This window comes from Leptonychotes weddellii, chromosome 1, assembly GCF_054177405.1.
Source record: "Leptonychotes weddellii isolate Sample4059 chromosome 1, ASM5417740v2, whole genome shotgun sequence".
In the NCBI taxonomy this organism is placed as follows: Eukaryota; Metazoa; Chordata; class Mammalia; order Carnivora; family Phocidae; genus Leptonychotes; species Leptonychotes weddellii.
In genome coordinates, this window is record NC_138369.1 from 130,265,045 (window position 1) to 130,277,801 (window position 12,757).

Sequence of the window (12,757 nt, forward strand, 5' to 3'; positions counted from 1 at the left end):
AAAGCTGGCACCTGAAACACCAGAATGAAGTTAACAACACACACCTGAGACTTACTTGACTTTTTTTCCTTTTTGGATAGAGAAATGCCTTAGGCTACTTCTCCAGGCTACAAAATTGTTGCTTTCTTTCCAAAATGCGGGCCAAAAAGTGTTGTAATAATAACAAGCCATTTTCACCTTGTCAAAGGCCTTCGTATATTTAGGGAAGAGAAAAAAATTACTCTTTCCTTTGAACAATGGTTTTAATTAGAAAGAAAAGAAAAAGACAACCAGAAAGAATATCTTTAGTATTGTATATTTATAGGAATGCATAACTTGTGAGATGTACATTTTGAAGTTTCATCCATAACTTATAACATTTACTGTAGTAATAATAACAAGACAGCAGGTCATCACTTTACAACATTACACATGAGTGATTTTGACTTACAGATAAAATATTTACAAACTACCTTTACAAAACGACATTGTGTGCATACAAAATGAACTGCAGAAAAATTTAAAAATAATAAGACAACCAAAAACCCAGAAGATACACTTAAGGCAGACCAGCAAGACACTGAAATAATTAAGGCTGTGGAATTCTTCTGCACCTTGAAAATACAGAGCTATTTATCAATACTGTGGAGTGATTTTAAATCAATTGTTACAAGCCCGATGGAAGTATGTACTTATATGTATATGTGTAATGGTCCCTATGGGGAAACCTATCCACTTATGGATAAGACCCTTTATCTGAATGGCCAGAGAAGCCCACTCCAACTTGGTGGGGAGGGGGTCACTCAAAACCAAGGTGCAAACCAATGCAGCTTGCAAACCAACTATTAATAATTCAAACATAAAGATACTCCTGACCCTAGGTAAACAGCCTCAGCTATGGCCTTATTGTGTTTCAGGCTTTGTTCATTTGGCTTTGTGGACTTCAAAGGACAGCAAACAATTCCCAAATGAGTAGACTCGAACTCCACCCAGCAGCCCTAATGGTTTTGAATGGCCCTAAATGGTTTTCCAGTAGAAAAATTGACCGACCTGGGCTGTCTTCAACTGGATAGATTTCTGCATATGAGCAATAACATATACATACATATTATACACTATATACATGTACAGATGTACATATATCCATATTCTCCAACAGTTTGCACTTTGATCACTACCGTTCTCTGACTAGGATCTCATTCTGATGGGTATGTTTAGTTTTTCACAGTCTTCACATTTGTCCTAACTACTGGTGTTACTCACCTTCCCCATAGAGCAGGCTGGAGTTAGGCAGAAACAGAAGTAAAAGCACCAGGGTCAAAAAAATCAGACACAGAGATGACAGATATGGCTTAAGTTAGTAAGAGAAGATGTATGTTTTGTTAACTTCAAATTCATAACCACAGTCTCTGAGATCATGGTAACAACTGTCCCCATAATACTCCAGGATGTGGATTCATTTCTTGATAGAAGTCAGGCATTGATGCAACTCTTAATGCTAGCTCTCCTGGGCTAGCAAATTGGCTTGCTTAAGTTGGGACACCAGGAATTTTATTTGCACTTTTCCCCCACCACTCTCCCTTTTTTCAACTATCCTCAGCAATCTGAAGAAACAGTTGATCCTGACCGTTTGAATAAAACTAAATCTGACCACATTTTAGAATCTCCCAGCAAACAGGCTGACAAGAAAACACAATAGCCTATGAGTATTTCAGGCTTTCACGAGTATTAATTTCAAGCTTTCCATAAATGCCCCTTGAAGATGAAAATTTGTCTTAGAGTAATTGCTTTGTCTTCTCCTCTAACTTCTGCACATACGGAAAAATGCAGAAATGCCTTTCATTGACAATATGGCCTATGATATTTCTGTGTTCTATTTCTATATAGATTTCTCACACGAATAATATTACCTATTAAAAATGTCTAGTGCTATGGACAAATTTCAGCTCTTTTTAACCCTTTAGAATTAACGAAACAACTGAAAATCTTATAGTTTTTAGAAAATAAATATTAACAGAGTAGCTTCCCTTTTCTTAGTGGAGTATATATAAACCTTGTCTTTTCTAAACCCACCCCAGATTTAATTATTAATTTCCAAATGATCCCTAGACTTTAAATAGTAAATAGAAAAGCCATAATGTAAATAAATCCATTGGAAGCCACATACTATGTTAGCCTAACCCAGACTCCACAGAGATGCTACACAGGAGAAAAAGGAATAAAGCCCACATTCCTCAAAACTGAAGAAGGGAGTGGTGAGTTTGCACTTTGCCTTATTACAGAGACCCCTAATGTTTGTAATATTTCCTCCTCTATCAAATTTGTGGGACAACGTTTTAGTTAATACACAGATATAACCACCATCTAGTTTATAATATCTTTGTTCCCTCATGTTCTCACAAATCTAAATTCCCACGCTCTTTCACATAGGCAAGCAAACAAGGAATGACTAACTCTTGGGCATTAAATCATGGAGAGTATGGGAAAGCAAATATGCTACTCCTGAAACACCTAATTATCTTAAAAAGAAAAAAAAAATCCAAGGTTTTCCCTCCCAAATCCAACAGTTCAATTCATTTCTACACCTGTGCATGCAATTTGCTTCTTATAATGGATGCCGGTGAGATTCTGAAGAAGTGAGTTGAGATATCAAACAATACTTTATTCTCACTTCTGCCCTTTCAGTGAGGAAAGTGGTTGTTTGAGTTCTTCTCTGTCAATTTTTCCAGAGCATAAAACTTGAGAAGAGAGAGCAGCATTGCCCTGGAGGGCATCCTACTCTGGCTCTGCCATCAGAAATACCGGAGAAAACAGTGTATTCACATAAGACCATCAGCTCTCCTAACCTTTTTCTGTAGACAAGCTTTTAAATGATTGAAATTACAGGCTAAGACCAAATAACATTTAGACAAAGAGCACCTGGTACTTCCAATTAAAACCAATTTACAGAACTTAATCTCATGAGTTTGCAAATGGTATCCTAAAATATGAGTATTGAAAACGCGGAATGTTCAAAGTTACTCTCAGTAAATTTCTTAGCACTGGCAGGGTGTAGCACTTTAAGAAAATCAAAGTATCCTTTAGACATCCCAATTACGCTATTTTTGCAACATTCCTATGAGATTAAAGTCCCTCCTCCTACCCCCCCATTCCCATTTTAACAATGGGGACGTTTGGGACAGAAAAAAACAAAGACTTTCTGTAAGAAAGGACGAATCAGGAATAACTGAGGTTGAAACTCAAGAATTCCTGGCCTCACCCTACATTCAGATGTTTTCATTTAAAAGATCTTTTAACATAAAGAAAAAAAATGCTGCAGTATCAGTCAATCTAAATACAATGAACTTCTTTATCTCCCATCCTCCCCTCTGAAAGGCACTACTATTTATAAAGGCTTTGTGAACGACAAAGCGGTGAAGCCAGCTTTTCCTCTGCTTCCTCTATTCCCCCAAGGGTGTTTATGGCTATGAGAGTCCTGAAGGACACCTCCAACATTACAATTTTTTTCCTAAAAATTTTCCCAACATTCAGCTATAAGTGCATATAAATCTATTTAATTTGAAACAAATGTAAAAGATGCAGTAAATCATTATACCTTTAAAAAATTAGTATGAGTTGTCCCTGATCTTTTCCTTCTTTCTGCATCCCACCCTTACAAAAACAAAACAAACCCCAAAACTCTATGCAATGAATATAAGCCAAGCAAGAAACTTACGCGTTTAACCAACATTAATTTTTCCCATTTCAGCTGGAAGTTCACTCTAATTCCTAGTTAAGTTTTGATTTCAAGAACTATGACGGTTATGGTGGAAGTGGAACATTTTCTCTTCTCCCCCTCTCTCTACCACAAAGTAGTAAATATCTGCCAAAACAGGTACAAGAAACTGGTTTCTAATCCTTCTTCCCTCACCACCCTTGCCCACAGAGCAACCTCATGTACATTTCCCAGCCCCACCTCCGGGGATTCCTTGTTATTTCCAGCTGGCTAAAGAGAATTCTCCAAGCAGGACTGCTACCTTACTCCTGTTGGGAGGGAGCAGGGGCTTTGCAGACAGGACACCGCTCTGTTAGTTCTCTTCAGTGACCAAGCTATATAAAATACACACCCTTTCTCCTGGAGCCTCTATTAAATTAATCTTACTCTAATGATTGTTCTTTGGCTCTAGTTAACAGAATCATACCACTTTGCATTTCTATGTCCCGCCTCTCCTGTCTCCTCACTTCCCCAACATGTGTACCTGGAGGGGAGGGGAGATTCCGCACAACCCCACACCTGGGCCGTCCCTACTCTGATGGCAACGCTGTATATAAAAGCTTTGGCTCTAACATTCTGTCAGCTGCCCTCCCACAACACGATGTCGTGAACGCTCTCCTGTGCCCTCCATGCACCACCGTCCAAGGCCCTAATCTTCTCCAGCAGAAACTCAGCCCATCTCTTCCATGGTCATAACTCAGAAGGACTCAGCAGGGAGTTCTTCAGTCATTGCACACAGTGGACGAAACAGACCTTGCCAAGCCACGCTTGATGGCTATTTGGAATCCTCAGCACCTGCCCTCCGTCCTGTGACGAGCCCTAGGGACCAGGCCTTCTTCTTTTAGGCTCGATCTCACAATGAAGACATGTTTACTAAAAGGTTTTTTTTTTTTTAGTAAATATGTTTTAAATTTTAAAATATCATATCAGATAGTATTTGTATATACATGTAGATTTATTTTATTTTTTTTTAAAGATTTTATTTATTTATTAGAGAGAGAATGAGAGACAGAGAGCACGAGAGGGAAGAGGGCAGAGGGAGAAGCAGAGCCCCCCCGCCGAGCAGGGAGCCCGATGTGGGACTCGATCCCGGGCCTCCAGGATCATGACCTGAGCCGAAGGCAGTCGCTTAACCAACTGAGCCACCCAGGCGCCCTATACATGTAGATTTAAATGGAGACTAGGGGGGTTAGTCAGGGGTGGGCTCTGAGGGAGGGCGCCTTGGTGACCCAGGGCCATGTGAAACTAGGAACCAAATATAGGTGGAATCAGTTTCCATGTATTTGGTTAATCCTAAAAATACGAAGTGCTATCTAGTCTTATTGCTTGTACTTCCTACTAATTGATTAATCTATAATCTTGGATGGGATGAGGTGGAGGGTGCATGAGGAAGGTGACTCTGAAAGCAATGGAAATGAAAGATGAGTATTTTTAATTTTACATTTCCACTGTGGGAATAAGTGTTTTTATATATTAAAGTTCAGGCTTAGTGTCCACCATCCTTTTTCATTTAGATCGATTTGTAATTCTATTGATTCCTCATAAACCCTCTGCTTGCACTTCTGTGCCGCATGCTTTTAATTTTCTCAATCCTATTATAGGAGAGAAGCAATGCCATTAAACCTAATTTGAGGACAAACACTTGAGTTATATTTTTAAGATAATATTTGCATAATAGCAATTTTCAAAACCCATCCTAGAAAACAAAGGGTGGATCATGTACCAACACACACACACACACACACACACACACACACACAACAAAAAATCTTCCCCAAAAACAAAGAAAGAAAAACAACCATGAAATGTCCAGACTGAATTTTTTTTTCCACTGGGGGGTGGGGGGAAAGGGCAGTTCATAATCACCTTGTGTGGAGAATAGGCGCCAAAAAGCAGTGTTGGCCTCAAAGTGCAATTAGTCCTTTTGGTCCAGGGAAATATCAGCGGCTAAGTGGAGATAGGTACGGCAATCACAGTTAAAACTCAATGCTCTGTCAGAGTGACGTATCAGATTTTATTCCATGGCTTCAGAAAGGACTTGGGACCAGGCCTTTAAAGGCCTATATGGCTGCCTCCTTTTGGTAAGCACCCCTTAGCTTCCAGAAGGGGTTAGAAATAAAGCAAGCCGACTTTCTGAGGACTACATTCTACGTCTGTAGAAGTCAGAAAGTGTTGTTAACGTTGTTCATAGGAACCGTAGGAAAGGTTTCTATTTGCCCTTTTGTGTGAACCTGTTATATTCATTACCTAGTTCAAACCGAGTGTAGACATAAAAATAGCCCCACAACTCTTAACCATATTTGGACTTATTTCCTGGCAGGCTTTCCTGCCGGATTAACTCTGAGCTGCCAGTGAATTTGGGGGTAGTGTTTCATTTACAGAACCTATGCTAATCAAATACTTGTGACTGAGAGAAAAATCTTCTCATTCACAGATTGCAAAAGGGTCACATTGCTTTCTCTTAATGCACGGGTTCTGGTAAAAGATTTCTATACAAGATTTATAAAATGCTCTAAAAAACTTGTCATCTAATTGTGCTTAGTCAAAACAATGTAATGCTTCGGTAAATAAATTACTGTCTTAACTGGAGCACTCAAAATTACTTATGATTGATTTCATATATACCTCTATATTATAAAACTCTGAAACCTGAATGGGATATACTTTACTGTATGTGTATATGTATCCTATTAAGAAACTATATCTAAGTAATCTAAACCAGAATAGTTGACATACGTGACATCTCTGTTAAATAGAACTTTTCTGCTTAAAATTTCAGCAGGGTTAGAAACCTTTTACACTCACTACCGTGAGCTTTGGCTTTGCCCATTTCACCACTCGTTTTGGAACACACGGTTAAAATTTTATAACGGCTCGTATTCTTGGTATCCTTGCCCCCTCTCTTTAATGCTCTGGGTGACTCTTTGCATCTTCCTCTCTTCTATGACCTTCCGGAAAGCCCCTGGGTTGAGGGTAATTTCACTGCTGCCCAGACCCTGAATAGCCATGGACGCGGTTTAAGAGGTCCGTCTCTCAAGCCAGAGAACTGCGTGGAGCAAATGAACAGAACTATTTACAGACATTCAGTCTTGCTTTGGTTCACACTGCACTTCCATGTGGAACCCCAAGGGCGAGGAGACGGCTACGTCCCTTGGTTCAGCCGGTTGACAATGTAGCTCTTGACATTGGGGACAGGCCGCACGTCGTTCTGGTGCTTGCGGCGCTCTATGAAGCGCGCCAGGCGGGAGGTGTCCAGGGGGATCTTGGAGTAGCTGCCGTTATGGGGCTGTAGCCAGGGATGCTGCAGGCACGTGGCTGCCGTGGGCCTCCTGCGGAAGTCTTCCTGTAGGATCACATTGATGAAGTCTCTGGCGGCGTTGCTCACGCCACAGAAGTATTCGTGCGGGAAGCTGAAGTCCACCCTGCACACATTGATACAGGTCTCCTCCTTACTCTCGTCCAAGAAGGGGGACACCCCACTCAGCATGACGTATGTCAGAACCCCGATGCTCCAGATGTCTGTGCCCAGGGAGACGGGGATTCCTTGGATCACTTCTGGGGCAGCGAACTCGGGGTTGCCCAGCAGGTGGTGGATGTGGAAGTGACCCGAGATCTGGACGGCATCCTCCAGGTCGATGAGCTTCACCCGAGGCACTGGGATGCGTAGGTCAATGAGCAGGTTTTCGGGCTGAGGAGACCCAGGCGTGAGGGAGAAGAGAAGGCAAGTTCAGCTGTCTGTCTTGACTACCAGTAGGACTCTGGTGGTTCAGACATGGTTCTGCTAGCCTTTGAAAAAGCCTATGGAGCATGAGAAATTGCCTATGCAAAGTGGCCCGGGGGCCTCCAAACTAGACCAGATTCTGAGGTGGGGTAGTGTTTCAGAGAAGCTGTTTGACACTGAAAATCATGTCTTCCCAACTACCCCTTGCTTCTGCACGGACTCAAAAAAAAAAAAAAGAATGGATTACTCATTTTGGAAAACAGGGGCTTCTTTGAGAACACCATAAAAAACTGACATTTATTGGCTTCCTTCTAAAATGTTAGACGAGGTGGGAAAAGCTTCCCTACCTTCCCTCGCCCCAGATGTCGCGGTGACTCTTGGTGTGTTCTCGTTAATTCACGAATAACACACTCGAATTGTGTGACGACCTAGTTCCTGTTTAATATCTGTCAGGATTCTAACCTAAGTCAATAAAATGAATCAGAATGGACCTCCCTCAAGGGTAACGGCTGACAGGTTGGACGCGGCCATTTCCCTGCAAGGGCAGCTCTTTCTTTTTACCTTTATGTCCAAATGGGCCACCCTACAGTTGTGAAGGTACTGCAGCGCCTCCATGATGTCTCGGATGTAGAAAGCAACTTTCTCCTCCATCAGCTCATCGTGATTCATAAGGTAGTCTAAGAGCCGGCCGTCATCCATCCTGAAAGCAGGGAGGAAAGGGCCAAGGAAATACATTTGTAAAGAAATGGAAAAATAAAACACATACACATCGGTCCGAGCTCTAAAGTCTCTCCTGCTCCCCCTTATAAAGGAAGATGGATGCTGCCACACATGCGCATTTTAGGGAGAGCCCAAAACCAACGTTCAGAACCAGAATTAATTACCTAATTTAAAAGTTACACGTGTGATGTGCTCCACGGAAGAAACCTGTGTAAACTTAAGACACATCCTATGTTGTTAAAGTTAAAAACTGCTCATGAGGAAAAAGGTCTGACCCCCCCCCCCGCCTTTAAGAGGTTAGACTGCAAAAGAGAGAAAGTCTTAGGAGAGAGAGAAAGAGAGAGAGAGAACGCTCTCTCTCAATATTCTGACGAACTGGAACCCGGTGGCTGCAAGCCACTGCAAATATGTTTTGCAAATTGCTTTTATTTGTCAGTTTCTAGTTGGGGAAAATGGAAAGTGGGCAAAGTTTGTCCTTGGCAGTCTTTTTTTTTTTTTTTAAAGATTTTATTTATTCATTTGAGACACAGAGATACAGAAAGAGAGAGAGAGCATGAGCAGTGGGAGAGGCAGAGGGAGAGGGAGAAGCAGGCTCCCGGCTGAGCCAGGAGCCCGATGTGGGGCTCGATCCCAGGACCCCGGGATCATGACCTGAGCCGAAGGCAGACGCTTAACCATCTGAGCCACCCAGGCGCCCCTGTCCTTGGCAGTCTTGACCCTTTTTGGGATCCTTTGCCTTTTGAGCAATTTTCCAATCTTAAAAACCGTGACTGAGAACATGGTAGGGGGAGCCAGCCAGATCCAGATTTGAGTCCTGATTCTGCCACCTACGGGCTGGGGGTTTGGGACAAGTCACTTAAATCCTGTGTTGGGTTCTTCATCTTTAAACTGGGAGTAACAGCAACAGCAATACCACCTACTTCATTATGAGGGCTGAGCAAGAATCAAGTGAGACAATGAGGCATTTAAGCATAATTGGTAGCAGTCACACGTGCTCAGTAAGTAGTAAGGCTTTTCAGGCCCCCTGTGCCCTCTCTAGCATCTGGAGTGCCCAGATGTCAGACTGCTATTCCAACGTGCACTGAGCTGTCAAAGGCACATCCCTGCGAAATGCTCAGGCAGAGCAGCTTGAACCAGAGGCAGAAACCATCTTTGAGCACAGCTGAACTCCCCCCACCCCAGCCAAGTTTCCATTCTCTTCTCTAGCATGTTCCTTCCCCCTGGTCTCTTCTCCGAAGCCTAGGACCCGGCCGGGGGGGCGGGGGGGTGGGAGTGATGAGCGTGGAGTGGAGGGGGACTGGGTTTGTGAGATGCAACCCCCTACACTTCTCGCAGCGCTGCTCCAAGACCTGCAAGCCTTCACACCAAGTTCACCCTCAGAGCTTTTGGGGAATGCAGATGCCTAGGCCCCATCCTAGCCTAGGCAATCAGAACTTCAGTTGCCTGGCAGAGAAAAGCTCTACCAGTGATTTGGGTGGCCACCAAAAGGGGTACCTCTGGTCACAGCATAACCAAGATTTAGCACAGGGTTTACCTCGGGCACTGCCTATCCACTCACCTTTCCTGAATCTCGAGTCCAACAAACACCTTCCTATGTTCTCACAGCAACCCTCTCCAAAACACGTGTTTCCTTCTCAGCATTTACCATGTTCAACTGAAATCATTCACTTAGCGATCGGTCCTCCTCATCAGACTTTGAACTCCTCAAGGGCAAGAAGCACCCCTTCTCATCTTTGTTCCTTCCAGCCTGGCCCAGGTCCACACAGCGGCTGGCACGCAGGCAGTGCTCAGTAAATGTTTGCTGAACTAGCTCAATCCACTGTTCATCTCATTTAATCCCTGGAACATCTCTGAGAAGTGGAAATAATTCTTCAGACTTCACAGATGAGGACCCGAGGCCCAGGAATCTAAAGACCCTGCCCCAAATCCCAGAGCTGGGATGAGAGCCCAGGCTCTTCATTCCAAGAATGGTTTCCTTCCCTTGCACTGTGGCAGTCTGGAAATCAGCACCTTCCCCTGGAATGATGCAAGCTGGCAAATCCGAAGGGGCCAAGGTTCTGGGTCCGCCATATTACCTTGATATACAAGTGATAATACTTGTCTAATCACCTGGTATTAGGTCCTGGAAGGCTGTTTGTATTTGTTAAATCCCAAGTGACAATCGACCTACTACTACACAGCTATATAAGAGATCACAAAAGAATTATAAATATTAATAGAGTTGGTTCTGTCTTCTCTTGTTTCTTTTCAACCAATTCAAAAATGTAGCCGAAGATGTTTGCCCTTTGGCTGTCTTTTTTTCAACATAAATAAATGTATAGGTGCCTGCCTCAAAGGCCCTCATCCACAAACACCTAGACAAACAAGCACCCAAGAGCCACAGTAAAATGACAGCTGAAAAGCTGTACGTGGAGGCGCCTCTCTTGTGAACAGAGGCTCCTGTGGAGACGTACACAGCACCAGTCTTGGGCGCAGGGTCATCAGCACACATCGGATGACATCTCTATGAGGGCTCAATACTCCTGAGAGGACTTTGTTCTCTTTAGCCTCTGTTAGATCTCTGTGAACCACAGGACACGATCTCTGTTCTTAGCTTGGGGGAGGTGGGGGGAGAACGTGCTTTACTTGATGTGTTCTGGGGCCAAGTATATGGTTGCCCGAGTTCCTAGAAAATCTGGAATGAGTGGAATATTTTGAAGGTCAAGGTTCCACTTTAAAAGGAATTTCCTGGGTGGGAGACCATGGATGCCATGGCAGTGGACTGATGCTCAAACCCCTCTTGCATGTCAGGTCCACCCCTGTCAACAAGCCTATGGTCAATAAGCTCTTCCTACACCCCTGCCCAGCCCGAGAGTCCATAAGAGAAAGAACATGAGAATCCGAGGGAGAGAAATATGGGTTCAAGTCCCAGCTTCTCCATTTCTTAGTGGTAAGGACCTTCCTTATCCTTGATTTTTCTAATCTATAAATGGGAACCACATTTTTATAAAACGGACGGGAGGACGCACGTGATGTACAACACTTCGTACACCCTAAGACATGGTATAAAATGTAACTGCCATTGCCGGGGGACAATAAGTAACCCAAACAGCTGGAGACCCCCTGAGACGCCTGTACTTACAGTTCTAGAATCAGGATGTAGGACGTGGGGGACTCATAGGTGTCGTGGAGAGTGATGTACTGGGGGTGTTGCAGGTGCTGAAGCAGGGCAGCCTCGTGGGCAGCCTGCTCTTTTTTCTTCATTTTTTTGCTAACAAATTTCACGGCAACATCCTTGCGGGTGGCTTTGTGAATGCATTTCTTCACTATGGAGAAACGGCCTCTGGAAAGAGAAAGGGAGAAAGCATTTTGCTAAGCTTCCTCCACCAACGAGGTATTATTTTATTCAAGGATGTGTAAAGTTTTATCTGAAGTGGTTAGACAGTAACACTTATTAGGAATCCTACTTTCCTATTTTTTTTTAATAGAATTTTTTTTTTAATTTATTCATTTGAGACAGAGAGATACAGAGAGAGAGAGAGAGTAGGAGCAGTGGGGAGAGGCAGAGGGAGAGGGAGAAGCAGACTCCCCGCTGAGCAGGGAGCCCGATGCGGGGCTCGATCCCAGGACCTGGAGATCATGACCTGAGCCGAAGGCAGACGCTTAACGACTGAGCCACCCAGGCGCCCCCTACTTTCCTATTTTTAAATTATAATGTTATCATTCGGAAAAGCCATGTTTCCTTCCTTAGCATTTCAGGGTTCTCTGAGATGCGAAAAACGAGTATCATTTTTAGTCAATAGATTTCTCTGCACTTTGAACAGCACAGGTTCAGTTTTCTAAGCGGAGTATCTTTTTGTAAAATACAACAATAATAATAATGTTCATGAAGGAAGAATTGTAATCTATGATAATTTCAAAAACATTTTTCTAAGAGGCAATTTTTTCCTTTATTTTATATTTATTATCTTGGTATTACGGAAACTCTCTAATATACACAAAAGTAGAGAGAATAGTATAATAGATCTGTGCACCCAGCAGCCCGCTTCAGTAATTATCAGCATTTTGCCAACCTTATTCCACTATTCCTTTCCTACCTCTTGCCTTTTTTTCTGTAGTATTTTTAGCAAAATCCAGATATCATATTATTTCACTCATAAATACTTCAGTCATTTCTAATTGACAAGGACATTTAAAAATGTATAACCACCATGCCATCTTCACATCTGACAATATTAGCCACACCTAAAATAGAATGGTTCCCAGACTCAGCTGTAGCGCAGTAGGAGGTAGAAAGAAAGTGAAGTAGAAGGGGGAACTGGTCAGCAATGGGAGCAGAGAAAGGGAGTCAAAGAGGTGACAAGCAATGCCATCCCAGGCCCGTCCCTGAGGCACTCTAACCTATGAGTAGAGGACTCAACCATCCAAAGAGCAGTCCATTCCTCCAGCAGAAATGGAGACATCCAACACCACTGGCACCACAAAGATTGTCCAACTGACTCCTTGACCTGGCTCTGTGCTCACCAAGCGACTTTCAGACAATAATAGTCAGACAGTGTTTCTCCACTATAGATTTTTGACAAAAGAAGAGAATATGTTGGGAT

At 43.0% G+C, this 12,757-nt stretch overlaps 1 protein-coding gene across 1 annotated transcript in view; it reads right to left on the reverse strand.

The window, feature by feature from the left end:
* Positions 1 to 279: 279 nt before the first annotated feature.
* The window catches only part of KALRN (kalirin RhoGEF kinase), a 535,107-nt gene continuing 522,629 nt past the window's right edge, over positions 280 to 12,757 (reverse strand). Inside the window, exons 57-59 of the mRNA XM_081815029.1 lie at positions 11,296 to 11,496; positions 8,016 to 8,154; positions 280 to 7,421 (exon numbers count right to left, since the gene is read on the reverse strand). Of these exons, the coding sequence (XP_081671155.1) occupies positions 6,876 to 7,421; positions 8,016 to 8,154; positions 11,296 to 11,496 (886 nt within the window). The 3' untranslated portion in view covers positions 280 to 6,875. The remainder of the gene's footprint in view (positions 7,422 to 8,015; positions 8,155 to 11,295; positions 11,497 to 12,757) is intronic.